The 19,305-nt window shown below is 37.1% G+C and overlaps 1 protein-coding gene across 1 annotated transcript in view; it reads right to left on the bottom strand.

Annotated features, from left to right (window-relative positions):
- Positions 1-6,127: 6,127 nt before the first annotated feature.
- The window catches only part of ptchd4 (patched domain containing 4), a 35,082-nt gene continuing 21,904 nt past the window's right edge, over positions 6,128-19,305 (bottom strand). The window contains exon 3 of the mRNA XM_072681063.1: positions 6,128-18,083. Coding sequence (XP_072537164.1) covers positions 16,426-18,083 — 1,658 coding nt within the window. The 3' untranslated portion in view covers positions 6,128-16,425. The remainder of the gene's footprint in view (positions 18,084-19,305) is intronic.

Raw genomic sequence — 19,305 nt, 5'->3', positions numbered from 1 at the left:
AACCACCAGCATTCTTAAGGTCAAAAATAAATGTAGTCATTGCAGTTCCACTGGTGTGGTATTACTGGGACTGAAATCTTTAATATATGATGTATTTTCTTTTGTGTAAATGTATTATCTACTACTCATGAACTAATGAACATGTTGTCAGTCATTTTGCTTACATTTCTAACAACTTACAGCATGTTAGTCTTCAATAATACCTTTTCCTCTGTAGCAAAATGATCTAACCCTTTCAGGCACACACAGGTAATTTCAATCAAGTATCAGATTGACTGATATATAAAAAATTACAAACAATTGAGGATTTTGGGTGTGATTTGACAAATGACAAAGGTCAATTTTGAGGTGGTTTCTCTGAGTAAACACTGTGCACCTAGTGGTGCTGACTATATTATTTACTATTTTCATGTAATACTCAGTTTGCTCTGTGATTGTATTCTCTTGCTTAATGTTTATGTGATGAAGATAAAATAACTTCTTTGTTTGAATGCAGAGCAGTAATCAGGGTGACTTTCATAACCCCCATTAGAATGTTACTTGCTAAAAATAAATAAATAAATAAGATGGTAAGTTTTGGTTCACGTTTATGTACTTTAAAAGATGCTCAGTAAGTAAACACACAAAAAAGCCCACCAGTCTGGTCAATTCATCAGTGCTAACAGGGCCAGACACAGTGTTATCCTGTAGGCACAGTGCCTATCACCATTTTCCTATGTTATCATGTGTTGGTCTAAATGCACTGTGGTCTGTGTAACCACAGTTTTAGCCTCTACTACACATATATTCACAGTGGCTACTAGGCAAAACCACCATTATTTAGCTTTATAAAATGAATATGTCTTTAGTTTTATTATTGTTTTTGTAAATTCTTTGCATGATGCTACCACAGTTAACCTGGGTCTTGCTCAAGCCAAGCCTCCCCAGACAGACACCACATTATTTGTAAACTTGTGAATCTCCAATTTCACCACTTTCAACACTTGACAATCATAAAGTAGCAAAATGACTGAGTTTGTGAGTTGAATTGTTCAATGTTCCAACATCTAGTCTAAAGCCCTCCCAGAGTAGTAAATGCTGTGACTGCAACAAACTCAAAGGTTAGTAATACCCTTAATTTTAGAAGAATCATGCATGAGTATGAAAAATACATTACCTTGACATTACTCTCGCACTTCATTTCATGCAGGGCTTGTTAAACAACTATAACATGAAGCTACCACCACCATGCTTAATACTTGGTACAGTGTTCCTGCAGTTGAGTGTCTCATCATTACTCCTGAAAATATAGCAAACAACTCAATCTTTGTGTGATCTGACCATATAACAGAAAGATAATTTCCTTGTGGTTCGTGAACTTTAGTTCTCGAACAGTCAAATTCACTTGACTGTAGACAGTGACACTGCTGTTCCAGCACCTTCCAGTGCATGGCAGCCCTGTGGTTCACAGGTTTTTCCTGACCATCCGAACCATGACCATGTATGTATTTTTTCACCCAAACCCATAGATAAACAAGCAAATCAAACTTATACACCAAATTCTCATTTGTTTTTTTTTTTATATATATTTATGTTGCCTTTCGTAATGCATAAGAAAAAGAACAGTCAGTAGAAATTGTTGAAATTCAAATATTTCCATGACACCAGTGTCCATGTTGAATGTCCATTATATTATAGACTTAATTTGTAATAAATTACAAATTAAGTTTAATATAATACTTATGATAAAGAATCAGTTTGTCGATATACAGTTGTGGTCACACTGTATATCACAACTGTATATCAATTAACTGAATTTTTATTCTAATAATATATTAAACAAAAGTCTATAATATAATGGCCTTAGAACTGCTATGCATTGTCCAAGTATGTCCTGGGGCGCACATGGAGCAGTTATAGATTGGGACTTTATAGCTTCTGATCCGTTCTTGGGTATAGTCTAGCGCTTCCTGGTCAAACTGATCGGCCAGTAATCCTTTAAGTGAGAAAAAAACATAGCTTACACACACAGCAGATTTCCCTGTGATACACTCCTGAAATTTGTTTCGGTGCAATAAAGCCAACCATAATCTATAGCCCACACAGTAATCTGTCCCCCACTCAATAATAGCTGCAGAGTAAATAGTCTACGAGCCCACTCTGAAATGCAGCACTTCTACTACTGTAATAATGGTGAAGGTCATTCAACTTGAATGGGTTTACTGGCACTTTATTGTGTACACATATTAATGTGGCCATAACGATTCCCATTACAGATATTGTGGGCCACCGCCATCCATTTGGTTATATATATTTTTCATTCGTCATGAAATGATGGTGGCCCATGGTAGGTCCCCTGTTCTTGAAATAAACACGAGCAGCTCAAGGGAAAGCAACACATAAAAGGCAGCAGAAAATCCAGGTCTTCCATGAATATTTGATTCCCTCCGAGCGCTGGTGTACAGCTTGTGGGAGCTACGAGATTCTGCCAGACACAGAACAAACACGCAGATGAGATGGCAACTGCCCAGCCATGGTGCCATCTATGCCATGATCCAGTGGACCGTTGTGACAATCTGGGTAAGGCTTCCAATTAGGGCAAATTACTTCTTTCCACCTTCCGTTTGAAAGAATCCCATTTGAAAGAATTGCATTATCTCAGCAGTGATGAATACCAAACAGACACGACACTTTGTTAAAATTACGGAGCATAAAGTACACTGCATTTTCTGAGCAATGAAATATATGCCCTGATATAATGATATAACCATCCTATATCTTCTTCAAACCATATGTTCAGGAACTCCTTATGCTTAAAAATGAGGCGGATAAATATTCCCCCCTTAGGCAAAGCTTGTAAGTACACAGGCGAAAGGCTTGAAGCCTAGTCTCTGCAGAGGAGTCTTTGTGAGGCGCAGGGAGAAGATCAACTTTGAGTTTCACTCTGCTTTCATCTTCTTCAGCATAAGGGTTTTAACATCATTCCTACACTCTTCCCTAACAATCAGCCTCCTCATTTCCACACCAGCAAGCACAGACACAGCTGAGACTAAGATGACACTCAGGTGAAACATGTGCAAGACTTAAGACTAATCTGGCTCCTTTTCTGAGGGCACTGAAGTGCAAATGCATCACTCAGCAACATCAATGCAGGATATACTGCAAGCCCCCCAGGCAATGAGGGGCAGTAGAGTTTAGTAGTGGTACCTTATTCGGAATGACAGGAATGATACGTATTTCATTTATTCAATATTTTTTGAGTGATAAAGGACATAATTACACTCTCAGGTTATTACAAAAAAACATATTGTTTTGTAATAATCTAAATTACAACATATGTTTCAAACTGCCAGCACAGCTCAGAGGAAAGAAATATTCTAATTAAGATCTTCACCTAATCTCATTCAATTCTCCTAGAAGGCTAGGTTTAGTTTGAAATCAGTTAGACGTAAGCAATTTCCTCCTGTTTCTGAAATTCAGCTCTTGGGAAAAAAAAAAAAAAAAAAAAAAACTCATGAAATATTATCTCACAAAAGGCTTAACTCTTTTTGATTAGACTGATCTCACATCAGTCTCAGCTGAATATGTGTGATTTCTTAAATAGCTCTCTTCTACATCTCAGAAAGCTTTTAGACTATCAGTGCAGAAGGAGACCTCAGGCTTTTCTCATTTGTATCCAGAACCCTGTGCAGCTAAATGCTGATGTTGGTCTTTTGGGAGCATCTTTATTGTGTTCAGTTCAGCCTATGCAGCATCCCATTCGACATTGCTATAGACCAAATCTGACTGTTTTCAAACATACAGGTTCGTGGTACTTGAGTATAACTTGCTATATATTTTTAAGCAGTTTTTATATTTATATTTTTATATTTAAGCAGTACATTTGAATTAAACAATGAAATAGACTGAACCAAAACTGTAATAGTGTGCTTCAGGCTGTTCCTTGCCCAAATCAGTAGGGTGTGCTATTAACGCCAGGAGTACAGATATACCTCACCTGAGGAATAATACATACTGCAGAAGCCTGCCTTTCATGCATTCCTTTATATTTTGATCACAAGGTATCACAAAACACTTCACCATTATCAACAACAGTGATATTAGGAGCATCTATGTTCTGTGAATATTTATGGGGTACAGTATTTTCTTATTTCCTCACAAAATCACAGAACAAGTCCTGTTTTACAATTTATTGTGTAAAAACTCAAAATATAAAAACTGTAAAAATTAAATAACTAAACTCACAAAAGTACAAAATCCTGTGGTATACATGCAGTACTAATGGAATTTACTGTTTTGCTAGCATTGAGCAATACAATAAAATAATAGTGAATAATCTCTTCTCCCACTTGGTTTAGTAATAGCCTGCTTAGACATAAGAAGATTTTTGCTAAGACCATAAAGAAGATAAGGCATTTAGTGCATGTTGTGTGCATTTCATCAGGACAATTACTGTAACAGTGTCAACAGGCTGTGTTTGGTTCATGGTTTGCACCCACCTCCCTTCCCTTCCAGAATGATCTGAAACCATAAAACGAATAGTGTCGTTAAAAAGATTTATTCAGTAACATTTTCTATCTCAAATCACTACAACCCACATTTCAAAAGGTAAGAATCATGTTTTCTATTAAATAATGAATGTTTTGGGGAACCCCAAGAAGTAAAGTGGCACTTCAGTCTGAAACGTGCATGTATTATATTATGTAATACACGACCCGGCATGCCATGAGCAAATCTGTCATGTTAAATACCTGGCTTTTCCTTTCTTCTAGTCAAAGGGGGAAAAACAACTCACGCTTAGGTTTTCCCCCTAAAATGTTTGTAGTTCCTCCTACCTTGAAGATGCATCATCAGAAGCGGTTTCCAAGTCTTTAAACTGAAAAGCCTTTCTCTAGAGACTACTGTGACTCCACTATAGCAGGCAGGATAGCAAGTGTAGAACAGATGTGGTGATAGCCACATTGTTCATTTTGTAGCATAAGTGTATATTGTTATTTGTTAATAATATACTATAACTATTAGTACTTTGCACTTTTTCAGATTTTTATGTTTCAAATACAGGATGTTGGTTTTATTGAAATTACAATTATTATGTAGTCCTCTACAGCTCTGTTCAACATTGTAGCGTCATACTAGAATCATTTTATTTATGTATGTTCAAGAATTTGTTTTTATATTATTGAAAATGAAGCCATGAAACTGGACAATGTACATATGCTTATACAGAGCACCCTGATTACTCCAGCAACACAAAAGAGTTCTTCAAACTCAAGCTTCCAAAAAATAAAAAGGACTGTACATATTTGTCTAAAATATGTTTAAACAGTTGCATTGTATAAAAAAATAAATCTGTGGCTGTCCATGCAGTTTATTTTTTGACACAGGAAGAGGTTTCTGGCCTCTGAGAGTTTGAAGCCCCTAGCTGTATATCACTAAATTCCACAGATGAGTAGCCACTTTAAAATGTGACCATGCCTTTAGTGTTTTTTGATTTACATTCTGCTTAATGAACCCTGGTAGATCTACAGCATTGTTTGGAAAATAAAATCACAGCCACACAGCTCTTCACATGTGCTTACAGTTTTCAGTATATCTTTAACTGGTGTAACATTGTCGTTGTATATACATGCCTCTGTTTAGCTTGAGTCAGACATGGGTGTAAAACCAAGGTGTTTGTAGGTTTTCAAGTGTTTCTCCCACCGTCAAGATCTGTAAATTGTGTCTTTACAGCATAAAATCTAGCTCTAGAGACAACTGTGGCACTAATGTAGGAGGCAAGTAGTTTACAAGACTCATAATAATAGCATCCTTTAATAATATACTGTAATTATTGTTTTCAGATTCTTATTCCTAGTAAGGTTTCAAATATTGGATGATTTAAAGTTTAAAAGAAAGCATCCCAATGCAAATATGCAAATACAGGAAAAATAACTGAACAGAATTTGTCTGACTGCACATTGGGAGGTTAAGAAATGTTCAAATCATTTATTAGATGCTATCAACCGTGCAATTCACACACTACACTGCTAATATGCGCATGTGCACATGACTTAATTAATGAATTGATGAATTAATAGTAACTATAGACTTCCAGAAGACTTTCAAAAATGGACTTCCAGACACAATAATTCTTAGACAAAGGCTTTTAATGAAAATTGAACCTGTTTTCATATAAAAAGAAAATGTACATCGTCATAATATTTATAGCTTCAACATAGCAGGCAGTAGAAAATAGTTTACAATGAAAATATTCATAGCATTCAAATGCATACCTCTAATAAATTCAGACTTAAACATTCCTTTACATAATCGATTCACTATGGTCTCTATGGTTTCTTTTTTGGCTATTTTGGTTAATGTTGCACGCTACAAACTGTGTGTTCCAGAAATGTGTGGATTCGGTTAAGCTGCATAAGTGACTGTTAACGAAAACGGACAGTGTTCTGGGGATCTCTGCTGCATTAGTGGAAGACCTGTTCATTAGTGGTTATTTTATGGCCATTTGTACTGTGGAACTTTTACTGTGTTCCCTGTAACATGCTAGCTATGAGAGCAATGCCTTTGCTATTAGCTTTTCTCGGGTAGTCATTCCTTCAGCAGTGGAAATATTCATAGCATGTGCTCCAAAAACAAAAAATGAACACAAGAACTGTACAACAAACAAAATATTTCAAAAGTACATCCTCTTTTCCCCTCTTTTTCCTTTCTTCCTTCCTTTTTTCCTAGTTTTCTTTGTTTGCTAAGTTCTTTCTTTCTCCTGTTTGCTGACCACGACAAGCACATAAACAGATTTTCTGTACAGCTCATCTGGCACGCTCCGGCTAAGCGTAGGACCTGTTTTTGTTTGCTGCTTTCTCACAGCAGTCTTTGAAGAGCACTGAAGGAACAGAGAGCAAGACAAAATACAGACTCGCTGCAGATAAGTTATGTAACCCAATTGAGGCAGTTCATTGAATTAACAACCTGCAGTGACTGAGCGTCTGCACAGTAGTCAGTGACAGGAAAAAAACACAAGTTGGGTGGAGGGGAGCTCAGGAAAGGCTGTGCAGAAACAAGCCGCAAAAACAACAGAAGCCGGGTTATTGAACAAGGTAGAACCAAAAATAGCCCTGACAAAAATACAGCAAAACCCACAGACGTTACTCTACATGCAGTCTGCAGTTCACCTTCCTCCAGTGATGACTGGATAAAGAAAAAAAAAAAAAACCAAACATAACTCATGTTGGGTTGTCACTCCATTATATTAGTAATCTTAGAAATATATAAGAAATCTACCAATTAATTTATACAATTAAGTGAATGATCAGTTTTTACAAGTGAACTAAATAAACAATAACTCCAATAAGATATATACAGTACTGTGCAGTCAGAAAAGTCAGTGTGCTTTTGTTCAGTAAAGTTACTTATAAGTAGATTAGTAAAACACAGAAAATGTTTACTGATTTACCTTAATGAACGACAGATTAGATAAACTAGGTACTGGATGATAACTGTAAATACTGGACATTTTGGGGAGAACTTTGGACATGGTTAACCTAAAACACTCAAAAACACAGAATCACAACGTATTGTTTATTTGTATTTATTCTAAAATTAGTGTTTTAACAATTTAACACTTACTGCCCAGATATAGTATGACATACCATTTTCTCAGAACACTTTTGAACAGTACTGTATATACACACACAGTATGTACACTGTTTTATCAAAAGTTGAGTCAAGGTTATAAAAATAAAACACCAGAAAAGAAAGCTGAAGCATGAATGAATATCCAGAAAGCAAGTTTTAAAACAGGTGATGAAGTTGTAATGATCTAAACGGATAATGATGTAATATATATATATATATATATATATATATATATGAATTATGCTCCAAATACTGGAAACAACATAGACATAGTGAGTGAAAAAATCTAAAAACGACTTTCAGTTTATTTCTCACACTCTGTCATTTATAATTAGAGATGGAAGGATCGATTGACAACGAGACGATTTTCAGCCCAAATATGTAAATATATATAGGATGATATTTCCCTAACTTAGCCAATTCTGAGAGGTGGTCAGATCATTTGATCTATATTTCATCAGTTGCCGCAGCTCTGCGTGAGGTGGATACCGAACTCTTGTGTATATCATTCATTGCATTACAGTGAATAACAGCACTTTGAGACACAGTTCTGTACGGGAGTTTCACAGACTCAGCTGGTGCTGAAGTTCAACAGCATTTTAAACAGCATTTTGGTTGATTCCAAAAAGTAAAGCAATTTCATCTTGAAAGACACTGCAAGATCATTACAGAAGCCTGCACAATGATGCATTGCAAGTTTACCTGCATACAGCATCCATTCCTGCTCTTGATCAGTAACGGCAATTGGCTGATCGAGCTAAAAGATGATCGTGATCAGTATTGGCACCAAAAGCACTGATTGATCCATCTGTATTTTAATCTACCTTTAAGTGTTCTGTTAATGCTTATAATTTTCCAATATACACTGAACAAAATTAAACATATGAAACCGAAAATAATTAATGATGAATGAATTTCAACCTTTTGAACGGTAGTGTACATGAAGGGTTTCATTCCACAATACAGTATAATTTTCATGTTGTTAAGAGTGTGCATTACATATACAACCAATATCAAAGCTATATTAGATGTATTATTATCATCTTTTTAAGAGAAATAAAAATGCAATTTACATTACATCATATGTCAGCACTGTTAGAGACTCTCATTGGAGTTATTGTTCAGTATACATAAATACTATGTTGAAAATGGCTTTGAAAATGGTTAAACTTAGGTTAATTCTAGCTGATGTCTCTGCAGGTTGTGTTTTTTTTTTTTGATGATTGTTGATAAAGGCTTAATCCTGTTACCCTGTGTCATTCACATATCTAGCTCGGGGGTTACTTCAGTGCTCCAATGTCATGAAGTATAGTAAGAAGACCTGCCAGATGTACTGAACATCAAATGCTGTCTCACTATGCCCACATAAGCAAGATTTAAGTTCAATGGCTTTGATCCCTCATCAATGCTCCCGCATCTAAAAAACAAAAAAACAAAAACCCTATTCATCATCACAGTGTTCTTAAACCGACCTCCACCATGCTTTGGTGTCAAACGTAACAAGAAAAACACATTACGACTTCACGATTTGTTATGGGACGACTGTAAAACAATTTAAAGTGAAGAAACACTTACAGGGGACAGCAATTATTTTTTCGAACCCATGACAAGAAACATTGAACCATCTTCAGAATTGAAAAATATTTAACACAGTACCCCAGGGCCTTAAGATAACCCTAATTATGCAAATTACTGCATGGAATACAATATTCAACAATGATAACATTTAAGCAAGATTATATTACCTTAAAACACAATTCAAAGACCAATATTGTATATAATATGACACAACTGAATGCAAATTCATGCATGTAGCAGACTACAGCATGACCGATTGTACTGAATATTCAGTACAATATTAAAACGGTGTTATCATCTGTTTAGCCCGTTTTAACAGTTCTTCTTAAACCCAGTATATTTTCTTGCTAGAACTGTGGTCTGAATAGAACTAAGATATTCACTGCTTACCTATGAGCAACAAGATAAGCTTACTAATCTGAAATACGGTGTCAGGTCATTGAGTTCATTTAATGATGTAACAATTCTGCTTGGATACTAACATATTTTGTCAAAAACAGACACTGAAGTTCATATCTTCACAGGTACTTAGAATGATTCACTGATATTCATGAGCACTTATGTGTACACAAAACAAACACAGCTTTTCTACTGATCAGTATAAACAGAAGCACTTTTCCCACTCTATGTTAAGGTTTATCTTGAGCAGCAAAAAAGTCAGAAGCGTTTTACCAGAATCATTTCTGTATCAAAGGCTTTTAGAGTGAATATGTGTGCCAGTGTTCAGTAGCAGAACAAAACACACACACACACACACACACACACACACACACATGTCACAGCTTAACAAATACACAAGATCAATAATGACATTTGTTTCAATACATGATTTGTAATTGGACACTTCTAATGTAAAACTGAACAAATAAACAGCTGAACAGACTATCCAGAATTGAGTGGAACTCTCTAAACCAAAACCTGTGATGCCGTTCAGATTCTGAAAGAAGGAGAAACATGCGGTTGTTACATGCAGTGAGTTGCTGCCTTGCTTAGCTTTTTCAAGCTGCAAAAAACACATGTCGAAAAGAAGCACAGTATGTAGCTATGTCACGTTATTGCTCAGTAGTGTGGATGACCTGATTATGGAAACATGTGCTGGTGTGTGTGTGTTGTTTGTACAGATTTATATCTTTGCATTTTGTGGATGAATCACTGATAAATAATATTTCTAATATTGATAAAGTTTCTTGAAAAAAACAAACAAACCAAAAACAGTAACATATTGCGTTGAAATCACCCTTGGCTATAGTGCTTCAAATATTTTGACATAACACACAAGTTAGGTGAATAATAATAGAAAGAAAATGTTTGTAATTTGCTCATAGCCAATTCTCTCTATAGCAGGTAGCACCAGTCATGACTGCTGTATATGTCCTGTGATACATATTACATATAATACATACATGTTTTCAAACACAAGGTCTTTCTTTCATAGACAATGGATCGCCACCTGTTCTGCAGCATCACCTGCCATAGGTGGTATAAATTGGATCAACTTTGATCTGCTCAATATTTTCAATATAATGAATCCCACTTGGTTGCACAAACATGTTTTAAATGACACTAATAAGTGAGTCTTAAGCACTTTCACAGTTAATTAGGACATTATGAGAATCTGAAGAAAATATAGTCTACACTCGGTAAACAGGGTTCAATATAGTACTGAGACAGGATTCCTTGACTATACATTCTTTGTCCATGTGTTGTATAGAACCATGGTAATAAGGTTCCTTTAAAGAGCCATTTACAGGAGGTTTATCATTATAGAGAACCCTTTAGACAGGCAAACAACCATTTAAACAAACAGCTGTTCTTTAAGTTGTCAAGGCTAAAGGGAATCCTTGCTTTTACTAGTAAACCCTCGAAGGACCCCTTTTAGGAGTGTAAGACTCATGTTATAATTTTGCTCTTAAAAATTATATTATGTTTAAAAAAAAAAAAACAAATTCAGAAATACTACATATTGTGTATGATATTGCATAATTGAATGCAAAGTCATGCATGTAGCTGGCGCTGACCTAGAGTGGATTTAGACTAAAGGGTATTAAGTATTGTATTCTGTTATTATCAATAAATATAACATAACCAAAAATATTAATATGCATAATGATTCTTAACATTTCAATGCTACACCTACACTCAATTATGTTTTTATATTTTAGTGTAGGTAATTTTATTTACCTACCATTGAGGCGCACTGTATAGATTTATAGATTTACAATTACTGAGCGGCTCATTGTGCAGCTACACAATTTGTTGGTCACCCTCTACTGTGTCCAACAATGGAAAGGGACCTTCATAGGACCACCACTGACCAGATATTATTTGAGTAGTAATTCTTTCTCAGCACAGCAGTGATAGCCATAATGGTAGAATCTGAAATGGCTGTGTTATGCTGGTATGAAAGAGGTTTTTACAAACTGTCTACACATTCTGAACACTTCCCTTGTTGCTAGATCTAGATATAGCTCATCTTTTTCCTAGCACAATTTACATAAGTCATTTTGTATCCCCTAATCAGTAGTTTCTGTCCACTGTGGGTTGGTTAGCAGTTACAGTGCATAAACTCATCCAAGAGTGTATCGCCTGATACCAGACCTTTAGTAATTCCCACCCATAGGCTATATCCCCACCCCTAAACAACATATATTATATACTACTCAAGAGTATTTCATCCCATTCTAGCAAATTGTTGATACCTAATTTAAATACCTGACTAAATAAATCGCATTTATATTATATCAAATATATCATTTTTATTTGACATGTGCATCACACACTAACATCCAACAGCACACATTTACAGCAATTGGTACTGTTGCTGTCACTGCTGTGCAGAGAATAAACTACCACCTAAGTAATATCTGGTCTGCAGTGGCCCCTCTCTATTGATGGATAGGGAAGAGGGGGGTTGTAAAATTGTGTGCAGTCAGTATATGGCAGCTCAGGACTAGGGGTGCATCACAAGAAGTATCACAAACTTATGTTTTGCAATATTGTATTAATTCTAATAATGAATAGTTTACATGTAAAGATTGGTGTCAGACAGTGGTTCACTTTGTGTTTAAACCCTGACCATAAATAGTCGTGATGTACATTGTCTTCAGATCCCACTGTTCCGACTGCAGAACAAATAAACTTTTCTTTTACTGAGAATTGAAGTATCTGACAGTGTTTTTTTTATACTATGAAATTTGAATTAAAAAATTGGCAATTCATCGCCTTGAATAAAAAAAAAAAATTGGCAATACATCGCCTTGCTTTTCGTCTTGCTTATTGTATCACAATAATTCACAATATATTGAATCGTAACCCCAGTATTGTAATATGTGTCGTATCACCAGGTGCTTTCCAATGCACAGTTCTACTCAGGACTAGTTGTCGTCACAGATTTATCACTTTCTTTAGATATAAAGTGACTTCCAAAACCTCTTGGACATTACACCTGCTTTTGCATGCATGAAATATCCAGTTACCAGGTAAGTGCCTTAAAGTATACTATCTGCATGATTTACCAGCTACATGTTTAACTCAAATGTACAAGTTACTACACAGTTACTTTAATTAAAAACACTGCTCTACCAGGGCAAGCTGAGTCATGGTGCAACATACCTGTTTAATACAGAAACAATTACAATAATATTGGCAATATATTAGCTACACTGAACTGGAGACAATGTTGTGATTTTATTAATATTTCCAGATTACAGATGAAGTTGTTTTAAAAATCTTCCTTATTTACACATATTTTGGAGAATGGCAGAGCACTCCCATACTCCTACAGTCTCATAAAGTTAATGTATGTGAAAACTGACCTTAATGCTCCAAAATGTGCTAATATATTAGTAATCACAAGCTCATATCTGATGCCGTGTTAATGTTTCAGTGCTAAAGAGGAGGAAAAGTACCTTCAATTAATAAAAGTTGACCACACTGGCCTGTGGAAAGGATTGACATGACTAAGTGAACAAACTGTTCAAAGTATAACAAATAAATGTTAGGGTAGTGTTCTTCGATATTATAAATATAATAAATAGGCTTTTAGGTAAATATTTTGATTTTGTCTATTTGATGCTATGTGATAGGAAGAATAGATGGTAAAGTGCATATTTTGATTTGCTGTCTAAATTATGTGGATCTGGATTCAGAAGTGTCTTACTTAGTAGTTTGATTTGTGGAAACATGTTTACGTTGATTAAAGCAGATATTACAAATTCTGCACCAGAGAATAATGACCTGATCCAAGATAATACATTGTCCCAGATAGAATGGTGTATGCAGATCATGCTGTGTGAAACCTACTCTCCTAAAATATAACCCATAGCCTACTATGGTAACTCTACATGTCCTCCTAATCGTTGATAATATTAGCTAATCTGTGTTTCATAGTGTTTCTTTTCCTGAACTGACAACATTTGGCATTTCACTTTACAGAGAGATTTACTACGTATCACTGAGCACTTCTATTGTGTACCACTAGAATGTCTTTCTATTTCTAACTTGTAAATTGCCTAGAGGATTTAGTTGTTCAGAAGTGTAATTTAATTGCTACTCGGTGTCAGAAGAATTAGCCATCTATGCCATGACAATTTTAGCTAAATGACTGAAATTAAGCAAAGTGATTTACATACCAAACACTACTGACCTATTTAACATTTAACATTCGTTGTGTGGAAAGAACTGATCTGTTGAATATGCGTTTGACATTCCATAATTTATTACTGGCCTACTCGGCTTAGCGTTTCTTTATTTTTGTTGCTTTATTGCCTTTTTATAATAAGTATTTCAGATTTTAAAAAATCGTTTACTTTTCATTTCTTTAAAAAACTATAAAATCCTATACAATTATTTTACAGTTTATATTTTTTTCTCTTTTTCTGGTTGTTAGCACAACGCAAAAAACACAAATAGCTCTTCAAGTTACTGACAAAATGATATCAATTATGCTTTAAAACAAACCAACAAATAAAGAACACACATTTGCAACAGTTCTCATAATGTAAAACCAAACAAAAATGCACACTAACTAAACACATGCATACATACATTACATGCGGTAGACAGTCTTTTTGGGAAGTATATGATTTTAGTATGCATTTATTTTCTTCACATAGCCTATTTAGTTTTCATGCCCTCATCCTACACGTATATCGTATGGCTCACAAGATATGGTGATGCCATCAGTGGTAGACCACTGAGTTCCTTTTCCAGTGATGGATGTCTGAGTACTAGTTATGAGGTCTCTGTTTGCTTGCTGAGTTTTTAATTACGTTGCATCTCATATTGTCTCTAACCATTGGTTAGATGAACGTGACAGAAATTTACACAAGGCTCAGAATGCCTCATTCCTGTTCCAACTGCCTTTGTATCACTGAATATCTACCCACAGCATGGCATTAAGCCAGCTCCATAAAACAAACATACCTTAATATGATTTGCTTTGACACACTGTGAAGCCTGCTTGTTCTCTGTTATCAACTAGCCACCACTAAAATATTGGCTATGTGGTCTGTTTCCTTAATATGTTGTTCTACTTGTGTTTATTCAAGCTCAGTAGCAACCTTTTGGTCCAAGCAACTCCACCAGCCTCGTAAACTCTGACCAACATGGCTCTCCTACGTGTAGAGAGGCCACCTGCCTTTGGAATGACTCAACAATACATCCAGTGCCTTGACTGGATCAGTAAGGCCAAGTGAGTGCAACACTGGCAATGTCCCTTCTAATCAAATGTGCACCTTTTCACAAACAAATTAGAAACAAGATGTAAACAGTGGATACAATCAAGAATGCAAGGCTGATGTTAAAAAGAAAAAGTTCTGCCCCTTTTTCTAACGAGTAGCGAATGACTAAAAGCTAGCATGGCACATTGTGAAACATTATTCACATATTCTTAACATTTAACCACTGTAAAAATGGAAATTGACTTTTAAAACCAAAGGACAGTGTCTTATTGCAAATGCAACAAATTAAGCCTAGCATTTATGTTATAGTGTATGTATTAATATAATTACTTTGATGTCACACTGACAGTTTTTTTGTATCCTTTTGTATCCATTCTTTTGTAGCAACCTAAGTATGATGACAATGAAATTAGACAGCTGCATAAAGCATATCAAGGTATGCTGCTAACTGTAATTACTATTAATTTGACAAAATTGGAATTCAATTCAAATGCAATAACTCAATCACAAAGGCAACACACTGTTGTCAGTCATCTGTTGGTCTATTGTTCTGTTCACGCACTTGAATTCAGCCTGCCTTGAAACCTTGAGCACTTTCAATGTTCCTTTGTCAGTTATGTTCCCAAGGAGATTTATCCATGGATCTGCCATGTGCTGCCATATTTCAAATGACAGTGGGTTTAGCATGAATGCAAACTATTTCAAGATTACCCATGATTTAACACTGGGCTAACCGTCAGTTATGCTAGCACATGCTTGATGTTTCAGGTATTATATCTCCAGTATGCAGCTAATGGTATGGGAACAGACATATTTTATAACAGTACAAAGAACACATCTCGTTCCACTGAAATGCAGCTCGGAAATTCTCTAAATCTCTTTTCCTATTCGTTTGTCCAGAATGGACAGTGTATAACATCTGCTTTGCTTAGCTCGGCAAGCTGACAAACTCAAAAGACATGCTACATTTACAAAACGCTTGCTCATGTGCTTCAGCACATTTGTTTTTCGATTTAACAATCATGATTGCTGGAATCTAAATCTATTCGCTTTGTCCGTAAAGAGTAGTCTGGAATATATGTTAAGAATATCTAATAATATCTAGAAGTAAAAGATTAGTTACACCCTAAATATTGCATCCATGGGAATCTAACACACTGCTGGAAAAAAAAAAACCTGTAAAAAAAACAAAATAACCAGTTGCTTCATGCTACAGTTGACAATTATTGAAATATACTACAGGCTTCCTGGAGCATTTGATATATTTCCAATTGTATTTTTACCCAAAAGGCTTTGGCAGCTTCTCAGGTGAATTGGCAACAGAGGCCGGCAGCTACAGATGCTATACACTGCTCTGGATGAAGGGTGCACGTTAAAAATACGCTCTACTCTAGACATCAAGGCTGCTGATTGCTGGAGCTGTTGAAGGTCATCCCGCTCGAGAGGGCGGCTCCACTCTGACCCTCCTGGACCTGTGAAGTGCTACGTGACATCGCCCCCCACTGGACAGGACATGCTCTCCCTGTTTGAACCACACGCCCAGACACGCCCCCCCGTCTCAGACGCTGGTTACATGGTCAGGGTTCTCCCTGACCTCGATGCACTCAATCTCCTCCCTCTCCCTCTCCCGCTCCCTCTCCCGCTCTTTCCTCTTTGCCCGTTTCTTTTTCTTGTGCCTCTTTTTGGAGGGAGGGAAGAAAGTCAAAAAGACCGGGAGGATGACGAAACAGTGCAACACTGTGCAGCCAGTGGTTAGGAGCGAGCACTTGAACAGTGTGTAGGTCAGGTTGGAAGGCACAAAAAGCAGGGGCATTATCCCGATAACAAAGCACGAAGTGTTCTGCAAGATTGCCGCCCCGTGCTCCTCGAGCGAGATCTTGATGCACTGAGTCCTCGTGTGCTCAGTGGCCAGTACAAATGTGTAAAGGTGGGGGGCACAGTGATCCATGGCAAAGTTGAGAGTATAAATAAGGCACAGGATAGAGATGCTGTCCATGTCTACATTCCAGAGCGTCATGAGGCCTAAGACGCCCAGCTCCACAGAGGTGACGGTCAAGATCAACCAGAAGTTCCCCAGGGGGTTGATGACGAGGAAGAAAGTCAGGATGAGGATGGTCAGTACGCTGAATCCTGACGTGAGGATCGGTGAGACGACTGAGGAACTGTAGCGATCCATGAACACAAAGGTAGGGTTGAAGACGATGAACTTGATGCTGTTAATGAGGGACAGCGGTCTGAGTCTCTCCAGCAGTTCCACCACCTCCTCCCTGGTCTTCTCTGTGGTTCTGGCAACCAAGTACATCCTAGATGCGATGATGTCATACTCGTCTCCATTTTTCGAGAAAATGATGTCCTCCGTGAAGTGCTGATACTCTGGGCTCTTCAAAAAGGAATTCTTGAGAATGTTTATAAAATCACTTTTGGTTGATGCACTGACGTTGGCAACCTTCAGATAGTTGAAGTAATTATCAATCCATGATATCTTATTGAAGCCCTGGCCTAGAGTCTTGAGGTGCTCCTGCACTGTAGAGTTCCAGTATTCAATGGGTTCGTAAATGTAAAACCCTATCACAGGGCTGTAGTTGCTGAACAGTTTCTGCTGGGTCAGGGCAAATGACACACTGGGTGAATTGCTGGCTAATAGGTTCACTATATTGTAGCCATCACTGATTTGTAAACATCCCATAAAAGAAAAAGAGGCATAAATCAAGTAGAGGATCACCACAAAGGGTTTGACATATGTGTTGGTAATCCACTCTGTGTAATGCTCCCTCAGAAAGTGCTGAATGAAGTGGTTCTGGTAGGGCACGCTGTCGTGGTGCGTGGAGAGATCATGACCATCGCTCATCATGGTCTTGAACCATGTGGGCTGGCGGTCAAGATACTCTACAGAGGGGATCTTGCAGCAGAACACGCTGTGATATCGGTTCTGCTCCAGCTGACCAGCAAACACCAGACAGGAGCCGTAGAAGGAGAAGACGTAGAAGTAATTCACCAGGATGGCTACACACATGCTCTGGCAGAACACCTTCACGGACTCAATGTTGGTGAAAGGACTGGCGCCCATGCCAAACGTGATGATGTACAGTGAGCTGGTCATGGTGTAGCACACCATCACATCAGCAAAGGCATCTGCCACTCGTTCTTTGAATGGCAAGTTCTCCCGGGTTCTTCTCCAGCCGGCCAGGAGCTCGAACACCCCTTTAGTTCCATGCCCTGAAAAGAGATGCCAAGAAAGAATGGCGTCATGAATTTTATTAATATTACAGAGAAATACATACTTATCTAAAGTAAATGAACAAATAATTGCAAAAGAGAACATAGATATAGACACATTCATCACTCACATTAATACCACCCAATACCACCAATGAATGCTACTATGTGCACCAAAGCTGACACAGTTCCATGAATCTGTGATGGACAGCAGTAGCGCTTCTGAGACACAGTGAATATCATTACCTTTGAACATTTGAATAAATTTAACACCCATGCCTCTACTAAATATTACTCTGGGTGCTCAGGGCTCAGCACATCTCCATGTTGCTCCGAGAATATGTCATGAAGTCTACCCTGTTACCTTTCTGTACAACATCGTACAGCTCTCCCATCCTGACTCTGATGGGAAAACAGCTTATTAACCATAAAGGATTATGCCAATGTAATGAGTCAGATTGACTTTGCTTGCTTTTAGTTTTATTAAGCGGCTGTGTCAGTTGATAGGTTTGTGCATTTCAAAGGACAAAGGGGACAGGAACCATTATTTGCATTATAACACAAATCTAGATTTTGATTTGATTATTAAAGCTATATGCAATTGCAAGGAGTCACAAAAAAGTTATTACTTCAGTTGCACATTGTTTTATTAATTACAGTCTTCTGAGACCATAACTGTCAAACTTTGCCTGGCAAGATATTAGCCGAAGCTATGAGCAGTGCATTTAGCAGCACACCTGTATAATCTCTTTCATGCTAACACTTCACAGCAATCATTATGCCAACTAACCATTCAGAACCAGTCTTCTCCAGGGTAAATGACCAACAATGTCCAATTCATTCAGTTCACCATATCAGCAGGGCATTCAGGGGCCCAGCTAATGCATAAAGCTCCATTTAGGTTCAGAAAAGTGTCCATGGAGAACTGGAGCACATTATCCTGTGCAACGATGGGTTGAATTGCCATTTTCGGCCAAGACTGCAAGACTACATTCAAAGGCTTGTTCATCATTATTTAGCGCGGGTAAATTAATGATTTGGCTACATAATTGAGTGTCAGAGGAACACAAAGATGACAGTTTCACTTTGAAACTCCGCTTGTGGCAGTCGTGAGCTTTGAGAAATATGTCATCATCTCTTCAGATGCAAATTTAGTGTAGCATTCATTAAGTCAGAGAGGACAAGGGACTTCCTAGTGTTGGGGATATGTGGCACTGTGATG

The sequence above is a fragment of the Salminus brasiliensis genome, chromosome 1 (genome assembly GCF_030463535.1).
Source record: "Salminus brasiliensis chromosome 1, fSalBra1.hap2, whole genome shotgun sequence".
NCBI lineage: Eukaryota > Metazoa > Chordata > Actinopteri > Characiformes > Bryconidae > Salminus > Salminus brasiliensis.
Note: the sequence above shows the minus strand (reverse complement) of the source record. Positions and strands in the feature narration are given on the sequence as shown.